General features: G+C 45.4%; 1 protein-coding gene across 1 annotated transcript in view; it reads right to left on the reverse strand.

The window, feature by feature from the left end:
* LOC113981420 (protein patched homolog 1) overlaps window positions 1–3,790 on the reverse strand; it is an 85,955-nt gene extending 82,165 nt beyond the window's left edge. Inside the window, exons 1-2 of the mRNA XM_027708796.1 lie at window positions 3,585–3,790; window positions 1,797–1,989 (exon numbers count right to left, since the gene is read on the reverse strand). Coding sequence (XP_027564597.1) covers window positions 1,797–1,989; window positions 3,585–3,785 — 394 coding nt within the window. The 5' untranslated portion in view covers window positions 3,786–3,790. The remainder of the gene's footprint in view (window positions 1–1,796; window positions 1,990–3,584) is intronic.
* Window positions 3,791–12,383: the final 8,593 nt, after the last annotated feature.

The raw sequence follows: 12,383 nt of genomic DNA on the forward strand, positions 1-12,383 counted from the left end.
GGACTGTTCAGTCTAATGTATACAAATACCTGAAGAGAGGGTGCAAAGAACACAGAGCCAGACTCTTTTCAGTGGTGCCCAGTGACAGGACCAGAGGCAATGGGCACAAACTGAAACATATGAGATTCCATCTGAACATAAGAAAACCCTTTTTCACTGTGAGGGTGAAAGCACTGGAACAGGTTGCCTAGTTTGTGGAATCTCCCTTCTTGGAGATATTCAAAAGTCATCTGGACATCATCATGGGCAACTAGCTCCAGGTGGTCCTGTTTGAGCAGGGGGGGTTGGAACATATGACCTGCAGAGATCCCTTCCAACCTCAACAATTCTTTGATTTTTCTTTGAGAATTGTATTTTTACTGCTGGGCCAGTCACATAGGTATTGTCAGCAAGCAGTTTCTTTTATTAAACTGTCAGGAAAAGCAGGTGGCATAAGATAGGACTACCCTTCCTAGTAAGTGAACCCCAATAATATCAGGATAATAAACCTCAGGGACAAGAGCATTATTTATCAAACACTTATAAAAAAGCAGACACAAAAAAGTAAGAGCAAAAATTGACAAAAGAAACTACCACAACAATCTCACAAGGAATTAAGAAAAAAATGTTGAGGAAAAAAGAATGTTCACAACTGTTTACGTTAGTAATTAAGGTGCGCAGCACCTAATGACCAGAACAGATTCTGAATGTACATCTCTGCCTATGGGTGGGATCCTCAACACACACATACAGAGGTATTTACTAACGATTACTTATGCAGTTTTATGTATTAACTCTTATAAGCAAAATTCTGCTGCAAGGTACTTTGACATAAATCCAGAGTCACTACCACTGTTGACAAAATCAGTCTGGTTTTACATCAACACAATTAAAGAGGGAATCTGATGCTAAATAAATAATATTTTCTCCCTGAAAACAAAAAGTGACAACCTGGAGTCATGCCTCTCGGACTAGAGCAACCCTGAGCAGACCCCCGGACAGGAGGACAGTGATGCTGACTGCCTCCAGGCCCTCAAGGGAAGCCACCCCTCCACATTCCCTGGCCTGCATGCTGGGGTAGGGCTATTTCTAAAGGAACCACACAAACCTCCAGCCTCCAAATACAATTTCTTCTCCTTAACCAAAGCAATCTTCCTACACTGGGGCTTACCAACACAAAGGCAACATGGGTGAACCTCTTGGCTGGTTTTGGAAAACATCTTCCACTCTGGCCTAGGGCAGTGTCCACAGCTACCCCACACCTGGCTGCCCAGCCACAGCCTCTGGGCCAGCCAGGCCAGGCTTCACTTCAGCAGTCGTCTTTTTCTTTTTTTTTCCTTTTTAACCTTGAGACAAACATTTCTCCCCTACAACTGAAAGCTGTCTAAAAAAACAGAACCACACACACAGGCACCCATGTCTCTAGGCTGTGCTCCTCATGGCCTGCCACTGTCCTGCAGCCTTCTGAGTGGTGAAGTGGTATCTGTCAACCAGAGCCATGTGCCCTGCTGTCCACCCCTTCCCAACCTATATGCACTCTCTCATGTTCACCAGCCTCACAGAGCCCCACAAAACACCACAGCATTGGGCATAGACAGTGCTCTGTAGGCTTCCCCTCCACCAGCCCAGTGCCCAGTCAGCAGACACTCCTCAGCATGAAGAAGGCCTATTATATACATATGTATACACACACACACACACATACATGCACACATTCTTAAAGTCTCTGACACTCAAGCTCTTTTCATCCAGTTCCTGAGGTGAAAGGGGCAATGTGGGGAGGGATGGCATCAGAAAAAAGGGGATCTTGAACTTACCTTCCACCCACAGCTCCTCCACATTGGTTTCAAGATTTGCTGCCCTTAATCCTACAGCGAAAGCCCCAAATATGAGAAGGCCAACAACCAAAAACTTTCCACAGTTTTTTTGAATGTAACAGCCCAGTTTAAATAACAGTCTCTGAAACTTTGCTCTCAGCCACAGTGGTGCTTTTCTTCCAGTAGCTTTCCCCTACAAGGCAAGGAAAGGTTAGTAGTTAAGAGGTTGGGGCAGACACTAACACAGGCAAGGCACATTTATTCCAAGAGAACATATGGGGAAAGCCCCCCTCCAACCACTAACAGATGCAGAACAGTTATTTATACATAAATGCTCATATCCTCACAGTGTCCCTTGGAGTAAGGACAATAATGCTGTCCTTCATGAAGGGCCTTCACCCCATGGATGAGCTGAGCAGCTTGCAATCACCATTAAGTATTCCTGTAGGCCAAGATTTGTACCTGCTGGTAACCATCCTATTACTAAACCACCACACAAGTTTGGGATTCCATCACTGTTGAAAACCTGTATAAATGAGACAGCGTGTGTGTCCATCACTATCTTGCACTCAAGTCACCACTACCAGTTTAGGTTGCAACACATTCGTGCTGGCAAGATTCATGGCTCTAGGGGAGAAATAACCTATGTCAATGAATCTCAACAGGCATGTCAATAAAAAAAAAGTCCCCTTTCCCATTCTCATTAGACCTCTAAAGGGCTGATGGTGGGGAGGGATGTCAACAGTGAAGGAAAACTACTTTGTAGGAATTTGCTGGCATTTCTCCTATTCCCAGCCCTTAGCACAACTTTGTAGTAAATGCATTATCCACGTGGTGAGCAGTGCTATAAGATCATAAGAAATTAATTTCCATAGTCTGGAGACACTGTGTGATCTTAATTAGGAAGCAGAGCAGCCATCTGTAAATTACAACAATATTTGTGAACGGAAGAGGGCAGCCACATAGATTTATTTTGCCTTTCCCCTTTTTACAAAGCCCAGAAATTTGCTACACAAAATGAAATGCTCTTTGCAGAAAGGCATCGTTTCTCGAGGTTGTTTATTTTGAACATTTTTTTGGTTCGCATAGGTTAGCGGTTGGGACCGTTCCCCTTCCCCTCCCCGAGTAGGGCTTCCAGCGCACTCCTGCACCTCCGGCGTTTCCACGCTAACAATAAAGCCAGTGAGCCGGGAGGACTCACTACAACCTGCACAGAAGATTTAAGGTAGCAATTTATTTACAACTTTCACTTTTCCTCCGAACGCTGAGGGAAACGTTACAAACTTTTTCTGCTATGAGAACCCCTCTCTGAGGGTTGTCGTGTTTCCAGCACTCGGTGGAGAACTTTGTAAAAGCACAACTTTTTGCCAAGAAAGCAGCCGCTCATTTTCTCCCCTTTTCCGGTTAGAGATCGGTGTTAATGAAGTTGCAGAGTGCTACGAAGTGATAGAGAGAAGCAAAGGAAGCGGAAAGGGGAGAGGAAAAGCGAGAACGGGCCACAAACTTTCCGGAAGGCCGGGAGGGAGGTGAAACTGCCTCTGGGAAATTTAACTAGAGGAGTGCTCCTCCGCACAAACACACACCAGGCAAAGCATATGCAAGAAGGAAGGGAAGGAGAGCACTCTCGCACTAGAGTCACAGACATCTCTCTCTTTTTCCCAGCATTTTATTGGTCGCTGTTTCATTTCCATCTCTTCCTTGCACCCCCCACGAGAAAACACCTCCCCCGTAATAATAGTACTAGCGCGTATCTACATTTCTAAACAATGCCTGAGAGACTGAATGCACCTTTGAGATCTGCTCCAAGGCGAAAGCCGCATCACAGTAGCTTGGTCGCTGCAGATACTCCCGATCGAGTGCCGCGGAGCGCTGGTTCGCTCCGGTCCTTCGCCGCCTCCCGCTATCGCTACTCGCCGCCCGGCCGGGGTGGCCGCCGCCCACGGCACTGCTGCTCGTCTCTGGCTCCAATACGTTAACGGCTGAGGCCATGTTGCTGCCGCTGCCAGAGGGGCCCGTGGGGAGCTGGCGGCGCTGCAGACCGCGGGATGCTGCTGCTGTTGCTGCCGCCGCCGTCGCTGCGCGGCTGCTTCACGCGGGGCTTTGGGCCATGGCTGCCACCGCGGCCGCTCCTGACCAGTCTCACCCTGCACCTCCCATTGCCACATCGCGTGCGGTCCCCAAGGTGCTGGCGGCTACTCCCCGCACCCAGGGAGAGTGGGCGGGCAAGCACGACTCCCCTCCCCCGCCCCAGCTGCCGCCGCGCTTGCCTCCGCTCCCGTTAAAACCGCTTCTTCCGGCCGTTGCTGCCTCCAGGAAGCTGCTGTCCGCGGCGGCACTCAGCGGCGGCGGCGGCGTAGCAGCAACATGGCGGGTTGCGGGTGCTGTTGACCTGTCTCGCCGCGGTGCACCATACTGCCTCAGCGCCAGGGCGCTACCCGCCAGCCGCGGGGCCGGCGAGACTCCGCTGTCTGGCCGGCAGCGAGGGGCAGGCTGCTGCCTGGCGGTCTTCCTCGGCGTATGTGCGGCAGGATGAAGCTGGAGCCCCACAGCTTAAAAGATGAGGTGAAGAAGAAAAAAAGGACTCTCTCCATTTGGATAAAAAGGACGAGGGGTGGAAGGGGAGGAGAGAGAAAGAGAGAGGGAGGGAAAAAAGAGCTGAAAGCCCGCCCCCGGGGCTGTCAGATGGCTTGGGTTTCTACGGGATGGATTGGCTGGAGGAGGGTAGAAATTATTCAGCAAACATGTCTATTATTAGCTGCTTAGCAACAGCTCACCAAAGTAGAAAGACCACCCAGACAGGCAGCCCTTGTGTGTGCATCGCCAGTTTCAGGGGGAGCCTTAAAGAGATACAGCCTTCTTTGCATGCAATGCTTCCATTAAGGAATGTCTCCCTTCCTTTCTTCTTCATTTTCTTTTCAAGATTTTTTTTTTCTTTCGAGATGCTTTTAGACAAACACATGCGCAGAACTTTCTCGCGATCCATAAATATTTTTCTTCTTTTAAAAAAGAGGGGGGAAACGGGAGGAAAGTGGCATTTCTAAAGCCCTTAAAAGAAAATCCTTTTAGGGACAACTTGGCCTCAAGCTGCAACAAATACTGGGAGTTCCAAGCTGATTTCCTAGGGTTGCAAAAATAATGACGGTGGTGAATACTGCGGTAGGAAGTATCAAATTTTTCTTGATTCAAAGAAATCCTCAAACAAACTATATAAAGCACACTTTTATTACAACCAGAGAGATGCAGGGGGGTTTCGCCCCCCCGTGCATGTCCGCTGAGAAAAGAAACACAACAACTTTTTATACGGTGAGTTTCAAAAATTATCTATCATATACACTCTTTATGAAGTCTGCCTCAATTTGGCATCATATTAAAAGCTGCATCCTGCAATCCTCTGAAGAATCCTTAGGGTTCTCCCTCAAGAAGAACAAAGACTGGTTTGATGAAAACAATCAAGAAATCCAGGAATTGTTGAGGAAGAAGAGAACTGCCCACCAAGCACACCTTGCACTGCCATCCTGTCCCGCAAGAAAAGCAGCCTTTCGTCTTGCATGCAGCAAACTCCAACAGAAACTCCGTGACATCCAGAACAAGTGGTGGACCGATCTAGCTGCAAAAACTCAACTTTGTGCAGATACAGGGGATCACAAAGGATTCTATGAGGCCCTGAAAACAGCATACGGGCCTACATACCAAGTCCATAGCCCACTACTCAGTGCAGATGGTCAAACGCTTCTGACAGATAAAACCTCCATTCTGAATCGATGGTCTGAACACTTTCAGACTCTTTTCAGTACCAACCGTGTAGTCCAAGACTCAGCAATTCAGTCCATCACACAACGACCGGTGAAATACGAATTGGATACTGCCCCCTCTTTAGGAGAAACCCTCAAGGCCATACAGCAGGTGAAAATTGGCAAGGCAGCTGGGGTTGATGGAATTCCACCTGAAATCTGGAAACATGGGGGCCTAGCACTCCATGCTAAATTTCATGAGTTTGTGGTGCGCTGTTGGGAACTAGGCGAACTACCTTCAGACCTTCGTGATGCAGTCATCATCACCTTGTATAAGAAGAAAGGTACTAAATCAGACTGCTCAAATTACCGTGGTATTACTCTGCTCTCCATTGCTGGCAAAATCTTGGCAAGAATACTCCTGAACAGACTAATACCCGCTATAGCAGAAGAAATTCTACCTGAATCTCAGTGTGGCTTCAGAGCCAACAGGAGCACCACAGACATGATATTTGTTCTCAGACAACTGCAAGAGAAGTGTAGGGAACAGAACAAAGGTCTCTATGTAACCTTTGTCGACCTCACCAAGGCTTTCGATACTGTGAGCAGAAAAGGTCTTTGGCAGATTTTGGAACGTTTAGGTTGTCCCCCCAAGTTCCTTAAAATGATCATCTCACTCCATGAGGATCAGCACGGCCAAGTCAGATATGGCAACACACTTTCTGAGCCCTTTTTAATAAAGAATGGTGTGAAACAAGGCTGCGTTCTCGCTCCTACCTTATTCACAGTCTTTTTCAGCATGATACTCCAAAGGGCCACGGCAGACCTCGATGATCAGGACGGTATCTACATTTGATATCGTACTGATGGAAGCCTATTCAACCTAAGGCGACTGAAGGCCCACACTAAGACCCTAAACCATCTTGTCCGGGAGCTACTTTATGCTGATGACGCTGCCCTTGTTGCCCACACAGAAGCAGCCCTGCAGCGTTTAACATCCTGCTTTGCAGATGCTGCTGAGCTCTTTGGGCTGGAAGTCAGCTTAAAGAAGACTGAAGTTCTCCATCAACCTGCACCTCAGGAAGTCCTCCATCATCCCCACATCACCATCGGCCAGTCAGAACTCAAATCAGTCCAACAGTTTAATTACTTAGGCAGCCTCATCTCCTCAGATGGTAAGATTGACGGGGAGATAGATAACAGGTTAGCGAAGGCATATAGTGCTTTTGGAAAACTCCATAAAAGAGTCTGGCGTAATAAACATTTGAAGAAAAGTACCAAGATCAGTGTTTACAGAGCCATAGTGCTGTCTACTCTTTTATATGGTTCCGAATCATGGGTCATCTACCGCCACCACCTGCGTCTCCTAGAACGCTTCCATCAACGCTGCCTCCGTACAATCCTGAACATCCACTGGTCAGATTATGTGACCAATACATCTGTTCTTGAACAGGCAGCAATCACAAGTATTGAGGCCATGCTACTGAGAACGCAACTGCGATGGGCAGGGCACGTCTCCAGGATGAAGGACCACCGCCTCCCTAAGATCCTGCTTTATGGTGAACTTGCCTCCGGCTGCCGCAAGAGAGGAGCTCCGAAGAAAAGATACAAGGACTCCCTGAAGCAACAACTCAGCCTCGGGCATATTGATCACCATAACTGGTCTACTCTGACCTCTAATCGGGAGGCCTGGAGACAGTCCATTTATAACGCTGCTGATGCTTTTGAGAAAGCACGCAGGATCACCCTTGAGGAGAAAAGACAACGCAGAAAGAATCGAGCCTTGCAGAATATACCGTCTAAGGAGTCTTTCTGCTGTGTCTTTTGCAACCGGACTTGCCTTTCTCGTATTGGCCTTTTTAGCCACCAACGCGCTTGCAAGAAACGTGGGTAGAGCCCTTCCCAAATCTTCGTTCGCGAAGCCTAGCCATGATGATGATGATGATGAAGTCTGCCTTATCTGAATAGACATTTGGTTGCCTAACTCCTATTATTATTATAGAGTAGTTACATAAAGTTTTGTCATTTCAAACAGATTAGGTTCCCCCTCCCTCTTCTGTCTCCCTTGCAATGCTACATGCTAAAGTCTTTCCTGCTTTCCCTGACAGTCCCTTCGTTTACGTAATCTAGCTTTATCTTAATTGCCCACAATTTGGGCAGCAACCTTCTTGCAAGCAGTTACAATTTTGCAAAGTCACACTAACATAGCTGAATTTTTATTTTATTTTGTCTTGTCTTTATTTCAATTCCCCCCTTTTCTTTTAACTAATGCGAATTCTTTTGCATCACCCTTTGTACAGTCCAGAGCACATGTACTTGTTGCGCTGTAGTCTTAATTCTCCACCACATCCATAGATTGATGATTGTAAGAAGGAAAGCTGCCAGTATCAAAACCAAGAGCGGGTGAACCAGGAAGTTAAACAGCTGGGCTGAAGTGGGTGATTGTATATTGGTTGTTCCCAGAAATATGTTCCACCAATGATGTTCTCCAGTCTTTGCCACTTAGGTAATGATGTTTTTAATCTCTGCCGTGTCATGTTTCACTTGCCACAGCATGAGACGTGAAGTAGCATTTCCCTTTTCCATCATTTGTTCCACATCCGGATGATAGAGCATTTTCTGGAGGATATTAATGTTCATGCCTATTTGTAGTTTAGGCACTTCATGATATTAAATATATTTATCCGAGATCAATTGCATGGTGGTCTCAGGAGCAGTGTAACTAAAGTCACATCCTATTATTTTAGTAAAATTGCAAACACAGAAGTTAGTACCATTGGTTGATGCTTCACAATCATCAATAGTTACATTTGTGCAAGGTGTCCTGATGCATGCACATCCTTTGCTTACGTATTATACTTGGGACTGTGCCTGTGTATTTGGGAACATTTCAAAGGTACATACACTATCTTCTGTATCTAAACATAAATCCTCCTTTGCTACAGCATTTTCACATACATATCCTAGTTGTTCTGTGGGTATACAGGCTTCTGTGCTGATAGTTTGCTATCTCCCTATGTCCCTGTCATAGGTTGCCCAGACATTATGTCCCATGGGTCTAACTACTATGTCCCGGTGTATTGCCCCTAATGCTAAGACAGGAAATATGGCCCATTTTTTTGCCTCCCGGATGGTAAGAGCATATGCCTCTCTCTGCTCCTGCTTTGAGTTATATGTGAAGTTTACTAATTGCCACCATGCCTGATGTTCTTTCTCAAATTTGGTTGTGGTGTCATTTCTGGATATGATCTCTCTTATTTCTTGAGGTAAAATTCCTGATGTTCCTTCTAACTCCTGCAGCTATGGATTGTATTCATTGCTGGGTTTGGATACACTGTATTGCTATTGAGACATTTTCTTGTAAACTTCCAAAAACATTAGTCACAATCTGAAAATCTTCAGATGTGTGTTTAGTTAAGAAGATCAAGTCTGTAGTAAGAGACTGTGTTTCAGCTATAGTCATTAATGATGATCTTAGTGGTACCTCCAGCTTTCCCAAATCAGAGGTTACAGTGCTGAGTTTATTAACTAATATTTCCTGATCTATTGAATTTAATACACCTAGTCCTGATCCAAACCATCCTGTTAGATCTTTTCGTGTTCTTTCATGGTGGGATCTAGTTCTTCACCAAGCACTCCATCCTTTAAGGCTTTGGAGAATGAAGGGCTGACAATCCCCTTTTATAGAGGATATGTTTGTTTGGATTTTTACCTGGACCTTTTTTAGTGAATATGTAGGGTCCAGGAGTAACTTCTGCTCGTTAGATTGTCTAATTACATAAGGTCCTACAAGAGAAAGATTATGACTTTTTTCTGTACATTCTGAGGGTGTATATGAGGAAGGAGTCAATTTAGCAGAAGTCTGTGTTGTTGAAGTAAATACTGTTGTTGTGGTATCTATTAGGCCCCAGGAGGCAGCCACGCCATGCCAGGCAGGCTCCCGGAGGCCGCCCCGGGGGGGGGAGAGAAGAGGAGGAACTTTGGAGCGCACAGAGGTTTGCCAGTCCAATTTGGGGGAGGGGGAGGGGGAGGGGTGGGGTTTCAGTGGGGAAGAAGCTTGTGTGCTCCTATGCGGTTGCGAGCTATGCTGGCGGTGGTACATGCCTTCGGCAGGGTCTCCCATGCCAGACAGGTCAAAACTGAAGGGTCAGATAAAATGTGTCCATGGGCAGGATGGGCTCACTAGCCTTCTGGCAGTCATCCTAGGAGAAGGACAACTCTAATTCCAAACCCGGGCAGATGGAGCTAGCTTCGCCCTGTAAGGCCATCCATCTAAGAGAAGGTCACTCTAATTAAACCTATGTCCTGAGGACCTCACTGCCACCATCCAAGCTCGCTCGGCCCTGGCAGATGAAGCTTAGGATTAAAGGGTGGGTCCAGTTCTGCGCATGGTGGTCTCACCTAAAAAATCCATTGCGCATGCTCGAAGGTTATGCCTTTTTAGCCACCAGCATGCTTGTAGCAAATGTGGGTAGTGTCCTTCCCAAATCTTCGTTCGCAAAGCCCAGCCGTGATGATGGCATGGTGTCTATTACAAATTTCTTTGATAGTACCTTGTCTCCTTTCAAAGTAGCCCAAAGACATACTACAGAAACTGGTTTGTCCAACGTAAAGTTGTGCCAGCATTGATCAGATGCACAGACGGACTTACCAATCAGTTTTCCCTTTTTATATTCTATGGGTTCTCTTACAGTGATTTGGGTCTGGGACATTTGTTTCTCATGGTCAGGTATATTAATTCCTCTACATCCTATTTGTATTTCCCCAATTATTCCAGCTAAGATACTAAGCCCATTCCTTTTCTCCCAATCGCGTTCTAAATATGGTTCATTTTTGTGCATGACCACAGTGGCCAGGTTTAAATTAGCAATGTCTCTTCCAGACATACCAGAATATCCGATATAAGCCTGAGACCACAGCCAGTCTAAGGTAATGGCTTGAGTCAGAGTTATTATACTTATCAGAGTTCCAACAGCTAGTGTCAAGTAAACTTGAGGGTTGTTGGTCCTACAGGTTCTGACGTCCATGTTTCTTTAGGTGACTTCTTCACTCATGAATAATGAATCCAGGTGGGCTGTTCTTTGATTTTGATTGCTGTGAAGGTCATCAGAAGCACTTGGTATGGTCCTTTCCACTTCTTATCTAGTGGTTGGCCTGAAAAAGTTTTAACATACACCCACTCTCCAGGGGAAATGTTATGTAAGGGCTGGTCTATTCCCCTTGAGCAAGTACTCTTACTTGTTTGTTAATTTCTGACAATTGCTTACTCAATGAGATCAGATATTCCTGTATATATCCTTCCCCAACTTGTATGAGGTCTTCTCTTTGATAATAATTCCCATAGGGTCTCCCATATAACATTTCAAAAGGGCTTAGCCCTTCTTTAGTTTTAGGTTTAACCCTTATTCGCAATAAGGCTTGGTACCAATGCAGATTTACTTCTTGACCAATTTTTGCCAATTGTTGTTTTATCAAATGATTCATTTTCTCCACCTGACCACTTGCCTGAGGTTGATATGGAGTATGTAATTGCCAATCAATTTGCAGAATGCTGCTTATCTTTTAGTTATAAAATGTGGTCCTCAGTCCAAGGAGATGATGTCAGGTACTCTGAACCTGGGGATAATTTCATTAAGTAGTACTTTGACAACTTCTCGAGCCTTATTGCTTTGGGTCAGGAAAACTTCTAGCCAACTTGAGAAGGTATCTTTTAGGACCAATAGGTATTGGTACCTCCTTTTCTTAGGTAGTTCTGAAAAATCTATCTGCCATTGTTGCCCTGGGAGATTACCCTTGCCAGTTGTCCCTATTTCCATCGTATTGGTTGTGTGAGGATTATTGTGTAGTGTATAAATTTCATCCTATAATTTGTTTCTTTAGGTGTTTATGCAGTGCATTTGTCCCCAAATGAGTTTTGTTATGTTCTGTCCGTACAACTTTCTATAGTACCCTTTCAGGTATTACTACTTATCCTGTTTTTAAGCAGTACATATTACCTTTGAGTTGACCTTGCTGAGTTTTTTTATTAATTTTAAATTTTCTTTTGAATATGATACATTAGAGCTTACCTCTATGATTTTGCCTTCTGGGATTAAGGATGCAAATCCTACCTGGCTGTTTTCTGCTGCCTTTTTCCCACTTGATCTGCTAATCAATTGCCTTTTTCCTGGTCCGTATTACCTTTTTGATGTCCTCGGCAATGCATAATGGCAAGCTTTTTGGTAATGGAACAGAGCTTAAAGATTTCTTCAGCGTGCTTTATCTGTTTTCCTTGTGATGAGAGCTGCCCTCTTTCTTTCCATATTGCTCCGTGGGCATTTACTACACCAAAAGCATATTTTGAGTCTGTCCATATATTAATGTCTTTTCCTTTTCCTAATTGCAATGCTCTGGTGAATGCAATTATCTCTGCCTTTTGTGCAGAGGTGTCAGCAGAGAGTGCCTGTGCTTCGATGATATGATCTGTGCTTGTTATTGCATATCTTGCTTTACGGGTTCCGTTTTTCACATAGCTGCTCCCGTCGGTAAACCATGTTTCTGCCTCAGGCAGCGGTGTATTGTGGCAGGAAGAACGTAGTAAGAAATTATGGGAGTTGTAGTTTTCCGGGTTCTCACGCATGCTCAATCAATACTTGATTGTCATTGGTTGGAAGATCATGTGACTCGTTTGAACACTGTACTTAAACTGCTGCCTTGTTTATTAAAGTTAATTCTGCTCTGGCACTTAACCGTGTCGGCTGTGGGGTTTGTGCCTTATTCACCACCTCTTATGGCTGCACAATTTACAGGGGCTTCAACAGGCATTGGATACCAGGAGCATTAAGCTGTGGAATGCCTGCCGGAGGTGTCCATTTTG

Source organism: Neopelma chrysocephalum, unplaced genomic scaffold (genome assembly GCF_003984885.1).
Source record: "Neopelma chrysocephalum unplaced genomic scaffold, ASM398488v2 Primary Assembly neopelma1_96537, whole genome shotgun sequence".
NCBI classification, from domain to species: Eukaryota; Metazoa; Chordata; class Aves; order Passeriformes; family Pipridae; genus Neopelma; species Neopelma chrysocephalum.